The 13,494-nt window shown below is 51.3% G+C and overlaps 2 protein-coding genes across 3 annotated transcripts; both read left to right on the forward strand.

Annotated features, from left to right (window-relative positions):
* Positions 1-1,686: 1,686 nt before the first annotated feature.
* Positions 1,687-3,566, forward strand: HDDC3 (HD domain containing 3). Its single transcript, XM_033167609.1, has 4 exons — positions 1,687-1,812; positions 2,034-2,089; positions 2,308-2,548; positions 3,110-3,566. The coding sequence occupies exons 1-4, from the start codon at positions 1,698-1,700 to the stop codon at positions 3,238-3,240; spliced, it is 543 nt and encodes a 180-aa protein (XP_033023500.1). The 5' UTR covers positions 1,687-1,697; the 3' UTR covers positions 3,241-3,566.
* An 810-nt stretch (positions 3,567-4,376) lies between these two features.
* VPS33B (VPS33B late endosome and lysosome associated) lies at positions 4,377-13,049 on the forward strand. Of its 2 annotated transcripts, XM_033167206.1 has the most exons (23): positions 4,377-4,533; positions 4,628-4,708; positions 5,126-5,187; positions 5,386-5,435; positions 6,119-6,186; positions 6,739-6,784; positions 7,188-7,282; positions 7,446-7,550; positions 7,890-7,986; positions 8,097-8,174; positions 8,358-8,431; positions 8,629-8,715; positions 8,802-8,892; positions 9,242-9,316; positions 10,017-10,081; positions 10,301-10,355; positions 10,445-10,491; positions 10,711-10,843; positions 11,014-11,087; positions 11,176-11,277; positions 11,401-11,476; positions 12,017-12,133; positions 12,535-13,049. In XM_033167206.1, the coding sequence occupies exons 1-23, from the start codon at positions 4,438-4,440 to the stop codon at positions 12,612-12,614; spliced, it is 1,854 nt and encodes a 617-aa protein (XP_033023097.1). In that variant the 5' UTR covers positions 4,377-4,437; the 3' UTR covers positions 12,615-13,049. The 2 variants fall into 2 exon arrangements, with proteins under 2 accessions (XP_033023097.1, XP_033023098.1); XM_033167207.1 differs by lacking the exons at positions 4,377-4,533; positions 5,126-5,187 and having other exon boundaries at positions 4,652-4,708.
* The last annotated feature ends 445 nt before the right edge of the window (positions 13,050-13,494 follow it).

Raw genomic sequence — 13,494 nt, forward strand, 5'->3', positions numbered from 1 at the left:
CCAAGTTCATGAGTGAATTATAAGCAATAAAGATGTGAGACCCCGATTTGTAACAGTCTCAGCTCAAAGTTTTTTTCTGTTATCCTAAAGTTTCTTACAGCTTTTTCTACCCTCAAATCCTTATTTAAGTAATAAAATACTTAAATCTTTCAAGTTAATACTTCTGTTTTATTCTACAAACGTGCAGTTAACTGCATTCTTATATAAAGCAGTAAGGAGGGTTTTTTTCCCTTTAATTGGGTGGGGATTGAGACTTTATTGCATTCGGCCTGTGAAAGGGTTTTGCCCTTTTATTCATTTCAGTGAACTTGTGCTGCAGAACCTCCAGGTACCCTGACTGCTTTCAAGATGGGAAGGGCCACCAGTTGGTAGCAGAACAGCAGCGGTTGCTTTGCATGCAGTCTCCTGTATCTCTAAAGGGAAAATACATTTTGCCCGAGATCTGAAAAAGTGGCTGCCTGTTGGAGATGCTACCTGGTATATCAGGGGTCAGCAAGGTTTACCTTGCCTGGGCCGGCGCACTCCAGCGGAGATCCCTCTGTGGGCCGGATTGCACGCACACAAGAGCATGTGCCTGTGATTTCCAGCGTCTGCGCAGATGCGATTTCTGGTGCCGCGGAAGCGAGTCCACGTGTTGCAACAATTTAGTGCAGCACACAGGGACTCACCAAGTGGGCAGCTCAGTTCGGGGGCGGTTAAATGACCCCTGTGGGCAGCTTATAGCCCATGGGCCTTAGGTTGCCTACCCCTGTGCTAGACAAATCTAGTCTTGTCAGTATCAGTCAGTCTTACGTCCATCTGGTGAATAGCATGCCCCAAACATAAAGCAGGGCTAGAGTTGCACACATTGCCCTGTTTTCTGTGATGCCTTTGTTCGTTTTACACTTTGTGGAGAACAAAAGAACAGTGTGGCTGCAGGCTGAGTCAATAAAAGACCCATTACTGCAGGTAGCCAAGACAGAGGTTTGGGAAAGACTGGCCTTTGGTGCTTTGGGATCCAGGCCTTTTGCAGGGCATTCAAAATGCCCTCAGCTGAAAGGGAATGTGGAACAGTGGTTATGGTCCACCGCAGCATTTTAAAGCCACATTTAACAACCTTGAGGCTCTTAAGTATATATGATGGTGATTTTGTAGAATGGAAATTCTGGTTTAATTTGTGTACTTGAATTGCAATAGCAACACGGAGAGTAGGGTGATTTATCCTCAATGCTACCCTTCCCAGCTCATTTCCCAGGTGCATAGAGAAACAGAGCTGCTTGAAGATAGGGGAGCAGTTGGGGCTGATCTTAATTGCAAAAATGGCCGCGTGCTGCTGCAGTCAAGTTTGCACAAACCCGCACGCCCCTTTTAAAACAACTATGCTTGGATTTCCCTGCCTATGTCGAAGTACGTACAGTATTTGGATTTAATAGTCCTTTCCTGGCTGCAACCATTTGGTTGAAAGCCGTGGGGGAGATCAGTTGTCCAGCTGATGCCACTGTTTCCTCTGCGTCTCATTTCCACCCCTGCGGAGGGGACGGCCGTAAAAGAACCCGGAAGGGGCCTTTCCATGCCGTTGGCAGCCCTTTCCCTTCCCAGCCAAACCAGCCCGCCGCCGTCCCTCCATCGCCTTTGCAAAAGGGCTACCGGAGCGCCTGCCCGCCCCGCGTGCTCTTTGGCATTAGGCCGCCTGCGCTTTGCATCTGGGGAGGGTGGCCATGAGTGCCCCGGACGCGGTGCGCCTGCTGGACGCCGCCGACTTCGCGGCCCGGAAGCACGCGGCGCAGCGGCGAAAAGACCCGGAAGGCACGCCGTACATCAACCACCCCATAGGTGAGCAGTCTCCTGAGCATGTGCAGTGTGTGCTCTCTTGCGCAATGCAGTGGGGACGGGGGCTTCACTTCCAGCTTGTCATCTGTCGTGGATGCATTAGTTGAGATTCCTGCATTGCAGGGGGTTGGACTAGATGGCCCTCGGGATCTCTTCCATTTCTACAATTCTATTATTCCTTTTAGAAGCTTAAGTACTGCCCCTCTGTCTAACACCCCCCACAGGTGTAGCCCAGATACTGGCACAGGAAGCTGGAATAACGGAAATTGCAATACTCCAGGTAAGGGCACCCCCTCTCCCTCGCTGATATTTTCCCTGTCCTAGTTTAAAACTTTCAAGCACAGCCTGGCAAGGTTTAGCCTGGAAAAATATTAAGTGTGCCATTAAACATGTGTGAATGGCCTTGCATTCATGCAGAGAAGCACTTCAAAGAAGAGGGCAGGGTGTTGGGGATCAAAGTCCATTAGAAACTGACCATCAAGAACCTCCTATTTCCAGGCTGCTCTCCTCCATGACACTGTTGAAGACACAGACACCACCTTCTCAGAGATTGAGGAGCACTTCGGGGAGGAAGTAAGGCGAATTGTGCAGGAAGTGACGGATGACAAGACTTTGGGCAAGAAGGAGCGCAAGCGGCTGCAGATTGAACAAGCTGCTCAGAGCAGCCGAGAGGCCAAGTTGGTGAAACTGGCAGACAAGCTGTACAACCTGCGAGATCTCAACCGTTGCACACCCCAAGGTCCGTCTCTGGCCAGCCACCCTGGGTAGCCCTTCTGAAAGGAGGGGGAGTAGCTGGCATGGGATGGCAGGGTCCTTGCTGTCCTTCTCTCTGTTACAGAACAGGAGCTCAATAACTAATTTATTAAGACTTCTGCTCTATATCTATAATCTGGTGGGGGCAGGATCCAATATACCGGTAGTACAGCATTTTAAAATATTGAGCTTGGACAAAACATAATACAAAACCTTCCTATGCTGCACACAGTTCTGGCCACACAGAAAAATGAGTTCAAATATCAAAGCCATGTAGCTTTTCCCAAATTAGTCTCTGGTGAGCATTGCTGTCAACTGAAGAGTAAAGCACCTATGAGAACAGGCTTAGCTAGTAGACATCAATGCTGTTTTGGAATAGGTCAGGGAGATCACACAGTCTCCACCCCACTTCTTGAGCGGCTCTGATCCCCTCCTCAAAGTAGCAAAGCAAGTCCAGCTGTCACAGTGTATGGCAAAGCAGTAGTCAGTCTTGTGTATGGATGCATATGTGAATTTCTGACTTGTGGGTTTGTCTCTCTTTGGCCAGGCTGGTCCGAGAAGCGAGTCCAGGAGTACTTCCACTGGGCTTCGAAGGTAGTGACGGGCTTGTGCGGGACAAGCCCGGTGTTGGAGGAAAAATTGTGGCTGCTGTTTAAAGCCAGAGGGCTACCTGAGTGACATGGCTAAGCTGCAGCCAAATCCGCTGGAAGGGAAAGCAGGCAACAAACCTTGTTGAGCTACTACGTAAAAAATGGAGAAGACTTTCGCCAATTTGTCTTCGGTCCCACTTACTCCTATCCTGCCCCAGGGTTTCTGCACTGCCCACTAGGTACACTCATTGTAAAGTGATGCCCTCTACATATATTTGGAATACTCTGAAAGTATGCTGGAAACAAGGCAACCTCACCAGATGCCTTTTCCATCCTCTGGAACATGTGTAGACATTATGGCATACAAGGGGAGAGGATGAAAGTAGCTCACTTCCTTCTCTCCCCCCCCCCCCCGCCCCCAGTCCCTGCAAATAAAGAGGAAGGCAACCTAAGGGTACGACTTGGCCTACTCCTTTTCCCATGTGGCCTGGCTATTGCAGCACCTTTGGAGGGCAGGACTACAAAGAACTTTCCGGCACCTGCATTTCAACCACAGCATCATTACGGGCATCTGCAGAAGATCACTTTGCTCATCTCATCCACCCACCTTGCTTGGCTGGATAGCGAAAGCATGTATGTTGAGAGTGGTTCTCAATAAAAGCCTTGAGCAATTTGTGACTCTGCATTGGCATCAGTCTTGAAAACTTGCAAGGAGGTGGGTTGATTCCCTGCCTATTTGAGGGGTAGAGGGAGGGTTTCCAGCTTCAAGGATGGGGTGGGTGGGTGTGCTGCCCCTGGTATAAATCACCAAAACAAAATGAAGTGGCTGCTCTGGCAACGTTGGAAAAGGCAACTGCCCCAAGGGTGGTCACAGTTTGCTTTGGGACAAAGGAGGGGAGAGATATCCGAGAGGCAAATGCTCGCCTAGGAAGAGAGCTGGCTGGGTTTGGGGGGCCAGCCCCCCTCCCCCGGGGATGGGGCAGTATGCACCGAAGCAGCCTGCTGCGAGGGAGGCAAGTAGTGTTCCCTTTTAGCAGGGAAACTAATGCAGCCGCTGTTGGCTCTGCCCTCCCAGCATCATCGGACAGCCAATGAGAAGCTTCCCCACCACCTCAACGAGGAAATGGGGGAGTCGGAACAATAACAAGAGCGGACGGGGGTACGAACGGAAGGCGGCTGGGCCGCGTTGTCATGGCAGCAGGTCCACTTCCGGGCTGTCCCGGCAACAACAGCATTCGCTGCGAAGGGTTCCGGGAAGGAAGGGTGACGTCCTACCCTGCCAGCCATGGCATCCCCCGGCCACCGCGACGCCCCGGAGCTGCCGGACTTCAGCCTTCTGAAGCGCCTCGCGCGGGACCAGCTGGTCTACTTGCTGGAGCAGGTGGGATGGGCGGGTACCGGGACGAAGGCGAAAGCTGCTCCCCTCGGCCCTTGCCTGGCAATGACGCTTCGCCTTTTTCTCCCTCTCCCTGCAGCTCCCCGGCAAGAAAGATCTGTTCATCGAGGCCGACCTGATGAGTCCCCTCGATCGCATCGCCAACGTCTCCATCCTCAAGGTGCGCGAGGAGCTCCCCGCTTGCTCCCTCTTCCTGCTCCTTCAGGCAGGCAGAAATTCGGCAGGTGCAGCTTCACATTCCCGCCCCCGTTTAGGGGTGTAGTACGGACAGCGGTGGGGAGACTTCCCATGTTGTGACTGCCCGGGCTTTAAGATAGCTGCTGAAGGCACATCTCATCTAGGAGAAAAAGGCAAGGGGCGGGGAGACTGACATGAGGATGCTGGGATGAGGAATTGAACTTGGAGGATCCCACTTGAGCTGTGCCTACTGGCAACTTCTGTCCAATTTCGTTGCTGCATAAGTAAGAGGAAATGGGGAAAGAAGAAAAGGGAGTCATCCCCACCACCACCCTCAGGAAGCAGGGGTGCTGTGCAAGATGTGGCGCTGATCACTCTCTGCTTCCATCTCTATTTGCAGCAACATGAAGTGGACAAACTTTACAAAGTGGAGAATAAACCAGCCCACAGTACCAGTGATCAGTAAGTGAGTGGCAGGAGGCCAGTGCTGACTGAGCCTGCTGCATGGGGTTGCCTGCCTGCCTCTTTTTCTGCTTGCCAGGGAAAGGCAGTGCTTCTCCATCCCTGAGCCATGGGACAAGGTCACCCACAGGCAGACAGAGCAGAGCTGTTTCCAAGACTATTCCTTTCACGTTGTCTGTTTTGTTTCTTTCTTCCAAGATTGTGCTTTTTGGTGCGGCCACGGATCAGGAACATGAAGTACGTGGCAGGTGAGTTGGTGTTTTGCATGTGCTGGCCTGAGGGAGGAGCAGTAATGGCAGTTGTCAGTGATAGATCTGCTTTACATGCCAAACGTTCCAGGTTCAATCTCCCGGTAGGGCTGGGAATGTCTCCCTGCCTCAAACCTTGGAGAATTGCTGACAGTCAGTGTAGAAATACTGAACTAAATGGACCAAGGGTCTGACTCAGTATAAGGCTGCTTCCTAGCCCAGGCTTAGCAAGAGGTCCCAGTATGGACAGTCTGTGCGGAGCACCTCTGAAAGGGCTATGAACCGTGTAGTGGTCTGATTGTAGCAGTGACCTGAGGAATTGTGGAACAAGGGTCTCATGACTAGGTCAGAGCAGAAGTCTTATCTACCCTGCCTATGATGATGTTTCAGGCTGCTACCAGAATTCAGGAGGGATGATGGGTAATTGGGGAGTGGGTTTCAGCCTGTCTCTTCTCCTGGTTTTTGGCAGTCTGCCTACCTGCATCTATCTCAACAGTTTATGGGACTAAGGGGTCTTTGTGCAAGTTCCTGGGGTGTTCTGTATTATTACAATCTGTTGCAAAGCTGCCTTGAGATTAAATTAAAAATGTTCTAAATTAAAAAATGTGGACAGCCTTTTGCTGGACTGCCTGGGAAGGGCTTGGCCAGCCTCGCCTGCTCCTTGACTCATTTTTTTTTTCTAGACATAGTAAACGCCGATAAGGCAGCTGGCCGGACCCGCAAGTACAAGATTATCTTCAGTCCTCAGAAGGCAAGTCTCTTGTAGCCGGGAGTTGTAGGGTCGGGTTTCTTGGGACTTAGCTTGCAAGTAGTCCAGGTGTTAGCTCAGCAATGATGTGATGTGTGGGCCTTCTGAAGTGCTGCTGGCTGGCTGGCTGGTCCCTCTGGCTAGGTGGCATTTCCGAGTCTGGGCTGTGGCTGCTGCCTGGGCTGCCCAGCTCTAAGATGCATTGATTTGTGGGCAATTCTGAGCTAGATGAACCAATGTTCTGATCTGTTATAAGGCAGCTTCCTGTGTAGTGTGGGCAGTAGGTGGTATATGGGTGTAGATTTTTTGGGGGGTCTCTTTTATCTCCCAAGCCCCCAGACATTTGGTTGAGCTTAACATATTTCAATTTAGGTACTGCCAATTTTACTCTCTGCAACAGTTTAGAGGCTAAAGTTGGTTGTGCCTGTAAAACACCTTCCTCTGCCCTTGGAGGAGTCTCTTCAATTTTTCTCAGTAGAAGGGGGTTCTAGGGACACTCAGACTGCTTGTTCCCAAGGCTGACTGATGCTGATTGTCTTCTCCAACCCTTTCCAGTTCTACACGTGTGAGATGGTGCTGGAAGAAGAGGGGATCTATGGGGGTGAGTTTCAGAGATGGAGAACAGATGTCTTGCTTGGCAGGACACCAGGATCAAAGTCAGGGGGTGGGGAGGGGGCTGTACTCGAGGCGAGCAGCAGTTCAGCTGGTGATTGGCTCCCTGGCATCCCCTTCCCCAAGCTCAGAAACTTTGAGCAATGCTGTCCTATTCATGCTTACTCAAAAGTAAGACGCACTGTGTTTCATAAGGCTAACTTCCAGTTAAACGGCATAAGACTGCATATGCCAGTGTTCATTGTTCCGTGTATGGGATTGATCTGTGTTGTATTAATTTGTGGTTAGTTTTTCATCTTTTAAGGTATTTTGATCCTAATTTAAGGCAGTGGGAAGGTTGTATCGTGGGTCAAAGGCAAACCCCCCCTTGTGTTGTCCTGGTTCCTCGGCAGACGTGACCTGGGACGAGTGGTCCTTCTACTTACTCCCTTTGGACGATGACATCATCAGCATGGAGCTTCCAGAATTCTTCCGTGACTATTTCCTGGTCAGTATTGACTCCTGCAATGTCCCTATCTATTCACACTGCCCTCCTGCCCCCTTTTTTGCCTCAGTGTCACACAGCAAGTACCAGTTCAATAATTTTAGGCACAACTTCCATTTCCAGCCTCTTGGGTCAATCACAGCTTCCTTCTCTTGTGCCCCAGTAGGAAGGAGACCAGCGCTGGATCAGCACCGTGGCCCAGGCCTTGCAGCTGATGAACTCTCTCTATGGACCATTCAGCAGGACCTACGGAATTGGCCGGTGTGCTAAGGTACCTTGTTGGTACAGGAGGATCAACTGGATGGATGTGAGAGGGGCCTGGTCCAGAGAGCAGAAAGTCTCTGGTTAGGATGGGGTGGGCATGTATTGAGTATATAGCAGAAAGAGCTCTGAATACAGATGTTTCCAAGAGCTTTCCTCCACATTGGTGAAACCTTAGCATCATATCATAGTGGGTAGCAAAGTTAGTGCAGGACAAGTAAGCAGCTGGATTCTGCCAAGTCACTTAAATGGGGCTGTTGGAGTTGGAGGCAGGATTCCTGCCTCCTTGAAGGGGCCCCCTCCCCGCTACACTGGTTGGGCTGACGAGCACGGTCTGATCTTCTCCTAGATGGTCCATGAACTCTGGCGAGAAGTGGTGGAGGAAAGCGAAGTTGACAGTGTGGGCCGGAAGCCAGAGATTGGTCACATATTCCTCATGGACAGAGGTAAGGGCATGAGAAATAGGTTCTGTTAGTCCTCTCAGGAGGTGTCCTCTTCTGTTCTGATACTCTTTCCTGCCACCTGCCCATCCCATCCCTCTCCTGGCTCTTTTCAGACGTGGATTATGTCACAGCCCTTTGTTCCCAAGTTGTGTACGAAGGCCTGGTGGATGATACCTTCCGCATCAAGTGTGGTAAGTTTCCATTCCTGGGGGTGGGGGTGGGGGGCTGCTTCCCCACCTGCTACCTCTCCAGAGGTCAGGAGGGCCTGCCTGCCTCCCAGAACAGTCATTGATCAGCTGACACTTGGGGGCAGAGGCTGCTCACAGGCCAGGTGTCCTGTCAAGTGAGCACCCTGGTGAATTCACTTTCTGCAGGGAGCGTTGACTTTGGCCCAGATGTCACCTCCTCCGATCGGAGCATCAAAGTCCTGCTAAATGCTCAGGACAAGGTGAGTGTCTGCCTTCTCTTCTCCTCCTGAAGGCAGGCTTGGTCAGGGAATTTAAGGCCTCTCGATAGCAGCAGAAGGTGCTGCCCTGTTGTGGGGGTGAGTGGTGGGAGAACTCGTGCTGTGAGCTGAGGGTTGGCCTAAATGAGGGTGGGGGGAGCTGGGTGCTGTCTGGCCACCCTACTTGCCTCTCCCCGCAGGTCTTCAGCCAGATCCGCAATGAGCACTTCTCCAGCGTCTTCGGTTTCCTGAGCCAGAAGGCCCGAAACCTGCAGGCGCAGTATGACGTGAGTGGGATAAGCGGAGAGGGGCAGTGGAGGGTGGGTAAGATTCCTGGAAGCCTCAGGATGCAAGAAGTATTCTCCCTTTGCAGCGACGGCGAGGGATGGACATCAAGCAGATGAAGAACTTTGTTTCCCAGGAGCTGAAAGGCTTGAAGCAAGAGCATCGCCTGCTGAGTCTCCGTAGGTCTCCTTCTCTCTCTCCTAGGGCAACAGCATCAAATGGGGGTTGGATCAGCTAGGAGCAACAGAGTGTCATCACTGACTTCCTTCTACAGACCTGGCCCGGTAGCCTCGTTCTAGTGTGGGGAACCTGTACCCCATGAGCCACATGCTGCCTTTTGCTCATGGAGAGCAGAAGAACAATGGGGTTGAAGTGGCACAAGGAGAGAGGGTGGGAAGAGTGCTGTGCACCCCTGCAGTGCTGTAAACTCCATCCCCTGACAGCAACAGCTTGTGATTTGTCTTTTCCTCTGGGTCAGTGCCCTTGATTAGTGCCGCCCTAGTTCAAGAGTCTTCTTTGTGCCTGCAGATATTGGTGCATGCGAGTCCATCATGAAGAAAAAAACCAAGCAAGATTTCCAGGAGCTGCTGAAGACAGAGCATGGTGAGATCCTGACCTTTCCCCCTCAATCTAGCTTCCTGAGCCCTACGAGCCTCATTTTTAGGCATGTAAAAATCCAGGTGCTCAGTAGCTGTTGATGCCTCTGACAAATGGCATCTGGATCACTGAAGAAGCCAGGAAGCTGGTTTTACATCTTTTCGGGCTTCTAGAATATCTCACTGCTTCCTGAGTTTTGGAAAAAAACCAAAAACTCTCAGTGCCTTAGATGTTCTTGTTGCTATTTCTCTCCCAACTGAAATCCCATGCCTGCTACACCCAAGATTTGGACCACTAAACAATCAAGAATTTATCTATTGCAGTTGAAGACCTATCGCGGTTGAACTTGATGATAATAGTCAGGTGCTGAATTTGGGGAGTTAGAATGGAAGACAAGAGAGAGACACAATGGGGTGACCGGGAGAGGGAACCCCCATGCTTGCCAATATCAGGGCTCCTTTCTGTTTCAAAACCGATACAGTTGAGAGAGTTCTCAGCCTCAGTTGGTGGATTCTTATGGAACAGTTTATGCTTTCTAACCCAGAAGGTTTACAAGCACCTCTGAGCATGGCTGTTGCAAGATATGTTGCTGGGAAGCAAAGGGATTTTTTTGAGGGGAGGGGGAGCATACTGAAACTCTCTAGTAGAGTTAGAAAGAATGGGCTGATTCTGCTCTCCCTGCCCCCCACCCTGCTTGCCTTTGCAGCCCTCCTGGAAGGGTTTGACATCCGCAACAGCATCAGCTTCATTGAAGAGCACATTGACCGACAGGTAAGGGAGAGGCCCGGGGTGGGGAGAAAATGCAAGCACTGACCTCAATTTGGCATCCGGGTTCACCAGACCATGTAATCAGAAGCAGAAATCCACTCCCCTAAAAGGAAGGGCTTCAGTTCACTGTTATTCAGTAACATAGCCCCCACTAGTACATGGTTAGCTTTTCAGAAGATATAATTGTACAAAAAGTTGAAATTTCTCTCTCCCTCCTTGCAGGTCTCCCCCCTTGAGAGTCTGCGCATGCTGTGCCTGCTGTCCATCACAGAGAACGGTGGGTGCTCTGCTGCAGGAGGGGAGCCATGGGAGCATGCAGGGGTGTGCTGCAGCGCATTCACCTCTCCTTTCTTCTGGTTGCTCCAGGGTTCGCCCCCAAGGACTATCGTTCCCTGAAAACCCAGTACCTCCAGGTGAGGCGGGAAGGGAGCAGCTCTCCTTTGGACAGGAGGAGAGGGAAAATGGCTTTCCTGAGCCTCTGTAGCTGTGCAGTTCCTCCTGGCTGGTGCTGGTCCTGCTGGCCTCATGCTCCCCTTTGTTGTGATTCCCTGCGGTCCTCCTCTTCTTGGGACAGAGCATCCTCAGCAATGCCTCTGCTCTGATGCTCATCTCCCCCCACCCTTCCCTGCTAGAGCTATGGACCAGAGCACCTGCTGACCTTCCATAACCTGAAGCACCTGGGGCTCCTGACAGAGCAGGTGCCAGGGGAGACCCTGACAGCCGTGGAGAACAAAGTCAGCAAGCTGGTGACAGACAGAGCGGCAGGTACAGCATCCTGCAGCAGCAGTTTCCCTTTGGAGCCTCTGTGTGGCCTGTGGAGGGGCATCCTGATGAGCCAGGAAGCAGCAGCTCCTCAGCAGAGCAGACAAGAGCTTAGTGCTCCTTGAGACCTTGTTGGCCCCAATGACCTGCTTCCTTTTGCCCTCCTCTTCCAGGGAAGCTCTCAGATGCCTTCAACTCACTGGCCAGGAAGAGTAATTTCCGAGGCATCAGCAAGAAGCTGGGACTAGTGAGTGCCATTGGGGGGTGGATGGAGCCGTGAGGACGGTGTAGGGCAGCAGGCATCCTGTTTAGACAAATCTCTCCGCTTGCTCCAGATCCCCCGTGTGGATGGCGAATACAACCTGAAAGTGCCCCGGGACATGGCGTACGTCTTCAGCGGTGCCTACATCCCCCTGAGCTGCAAGTTGATAGAGCAGGTGCAAACCAGATCCCCCCTCTTCCCTTGTGGCCCTGACCAGCCTCCCAAGAGAGGCCCCAGTGCCCATGTCCCTTATTGTGGTTTCTGCTGACTCTGCTGCCATCTTGGCTGCCTCATGCAGGTACTGGAGCGCAAGAGCTGGCTGGGCCTGGAGGAGGTGGTGCGGCTCCTTGGGGGAAATGAATTTTCTGTTGCAGGTCAGTGGCTGGGAGCAAAGAGTGGGCAGCACCAACATGCTCTGTTGATGCTCTTTCACCCCGTGGGGTATTCTCGTTATCATTTCGCCCACGTGTGATAATATATGTCCTCAAGGCGTGGAGTGGCATGGGGATTCGCCATAGCCTGAGCAATACAGGAAGCTGTGTACGTTCCCTCTGTTGTATCTCTGGAATGGTGGTTAGACATTATACTCTAAAAAATTTTTAAAATGCAGCATGCCTTCTTGACTTTTTGGAAAAACTAATCAAGGTGGTTAACACATTTTTGTAAAACACAACATTATCAAGCACCAGAGCTTGAAGTGAGGAAGGTGCTTCATACAATCTAGGACACTGACTGACAGCAGCTCTCTGGGGATTGAGGCAGAGTTTTTCCCCCAGCCCTCCCTGATATATAACACACACACACACACACACACACCTGCTTCAGTTGTGTGTTCATGCCTGCCCGGAGCTTAAGCATTTCCTTGGAATTAAACCGAGGGAGACTGGCTGCATCCTCCTCTGTTCTCCTTGCAGATACCACTGCAGAGGAGAATCCTGCCTGGGACTCCCAGCGCATCGTTCTGGCTGTCTTCTTAGGTGGCTGCACCTTCTCTGAGATCTCAGCTCTTCGCTTCCTTGGCAGAGAAAGAGGTAAAAGCAATCCCTGAGCCAGAGGCAGCGGCGGCTTGGGAACTGGCAGTGGGCCTGCCCTGGTTTATGATCCCAGACAACTGTTTGTTTGCATTAATACATCTTTTTAAATACTATTTTAAATGTAAGAGGAAAGCAAGAATCTAGCCCTTATGAAGTTTGAAAAAGGGATCAGAAGCCAGAGAGGCCTCTCTGTGTAGCTCCTTGTAATATATTGCTTAATAAATTGTGCAGATAAGCAAACACATGCAAGCTCCCTAAATTAACGTATTTTCAAGGCTTTGAATTTGGCTGTTTTTGCCTCTCTTAGAGCAAGCCAGTGGAGGCTTTTGTTCTCACCAGACTCCAGGCAGCCTGTGTTTGCCTTTTGCGATTTCACTCTCTGGCTCCCCTTTTTGCAGGGATCAGGTTCATCTTCCTGACGACAGCCATCACCAACAGTGCCCGGCTGCTGGAATCAATGATAGAGACAAGGGCATGAGAGCTTCTGCAGCAAGGCATGGGCGATGGGCATACTTCAAGCAGCTGTGGCAGCCCTCGGATATTGCAGCAATGCTACCTGGAAAGTATCCCCACTGCTTCCTGTAGGCCGGCAGCTGGAGAGTTGTTTCTCTACCCAGCAAGAAATCTGGGTTTGGATGTCTCTTCCTTCTTGCTCAGCCCGCCCATGGCAGGCAACGGGCTGTTCTTTCAGGAGCTTGACTGTCCAATGCTTTGAACTTCGGGCTGCCTCCTATCCAGTGAGAGGGCCTTTCCTTCACCTACCCTGGAGACACTTGGCCTTCCACTGCCCCTTCCACTGCGACTTCTCCTGGCCTGCCATGGCACTGGGAGTATGCAGGGAGAGGTGGTCACCTGCAAATGTGACTCCTCCTGCCAGTTTTAGCAGTGCAATAAAGATGTGTCTGGTAACTGGTCTGAGCCCCTGCTCGTTCTTCTTTCTCCCTCCATGTCAATATGGGGGAAGTGGGCTGGCAGGGAAACTGCTTCTTTTGTCATTGACTACCCAGTTTGAGGTGCTTTGGAGCTTCTGCCAGCAGATCAGTGAAGCCAACCAAGAAGCAGGAGTGGGGGGGGGGGAGAGGGAAGGCAGGCTGCTGTAGCTGTAGGGAAGTGGCACAAAGCCAGCTTTGAAGTGGGAGCAGGGAAGGGCCCTGGCCCCCAAGGAGACTGCCTCAGCACACAGGAGAGAAGAGGAAGTCATTGCAGACCCTCTCCCCTCAACAAATACGATCCTTTTTCAGCCTCAGGGTCTGTGCAAGATCCAAAAGAAAACTGAGCTGCAGTTGCCAAAATGACAACTCTACACAAATATTTAAATTTATTACTAAGGTTTTATATGCTGTTTTTTAGTATAAGTG

The sequence above is a fragment of the Lacerta agilis genome, chromosome 13 (genome assembly GCF_009819535.1).
Source record: "Lacerta agilis isolate rLacAgi1 chromosome 13, rLacAgi1.pri, whole genome shotgun sequence".
Lineage (NCBI taxonomy): Eukaryota > Metazoa > Chordata > Lepidosauria > Squamata > Lacertidae > Lacerta > Lacerta agilis.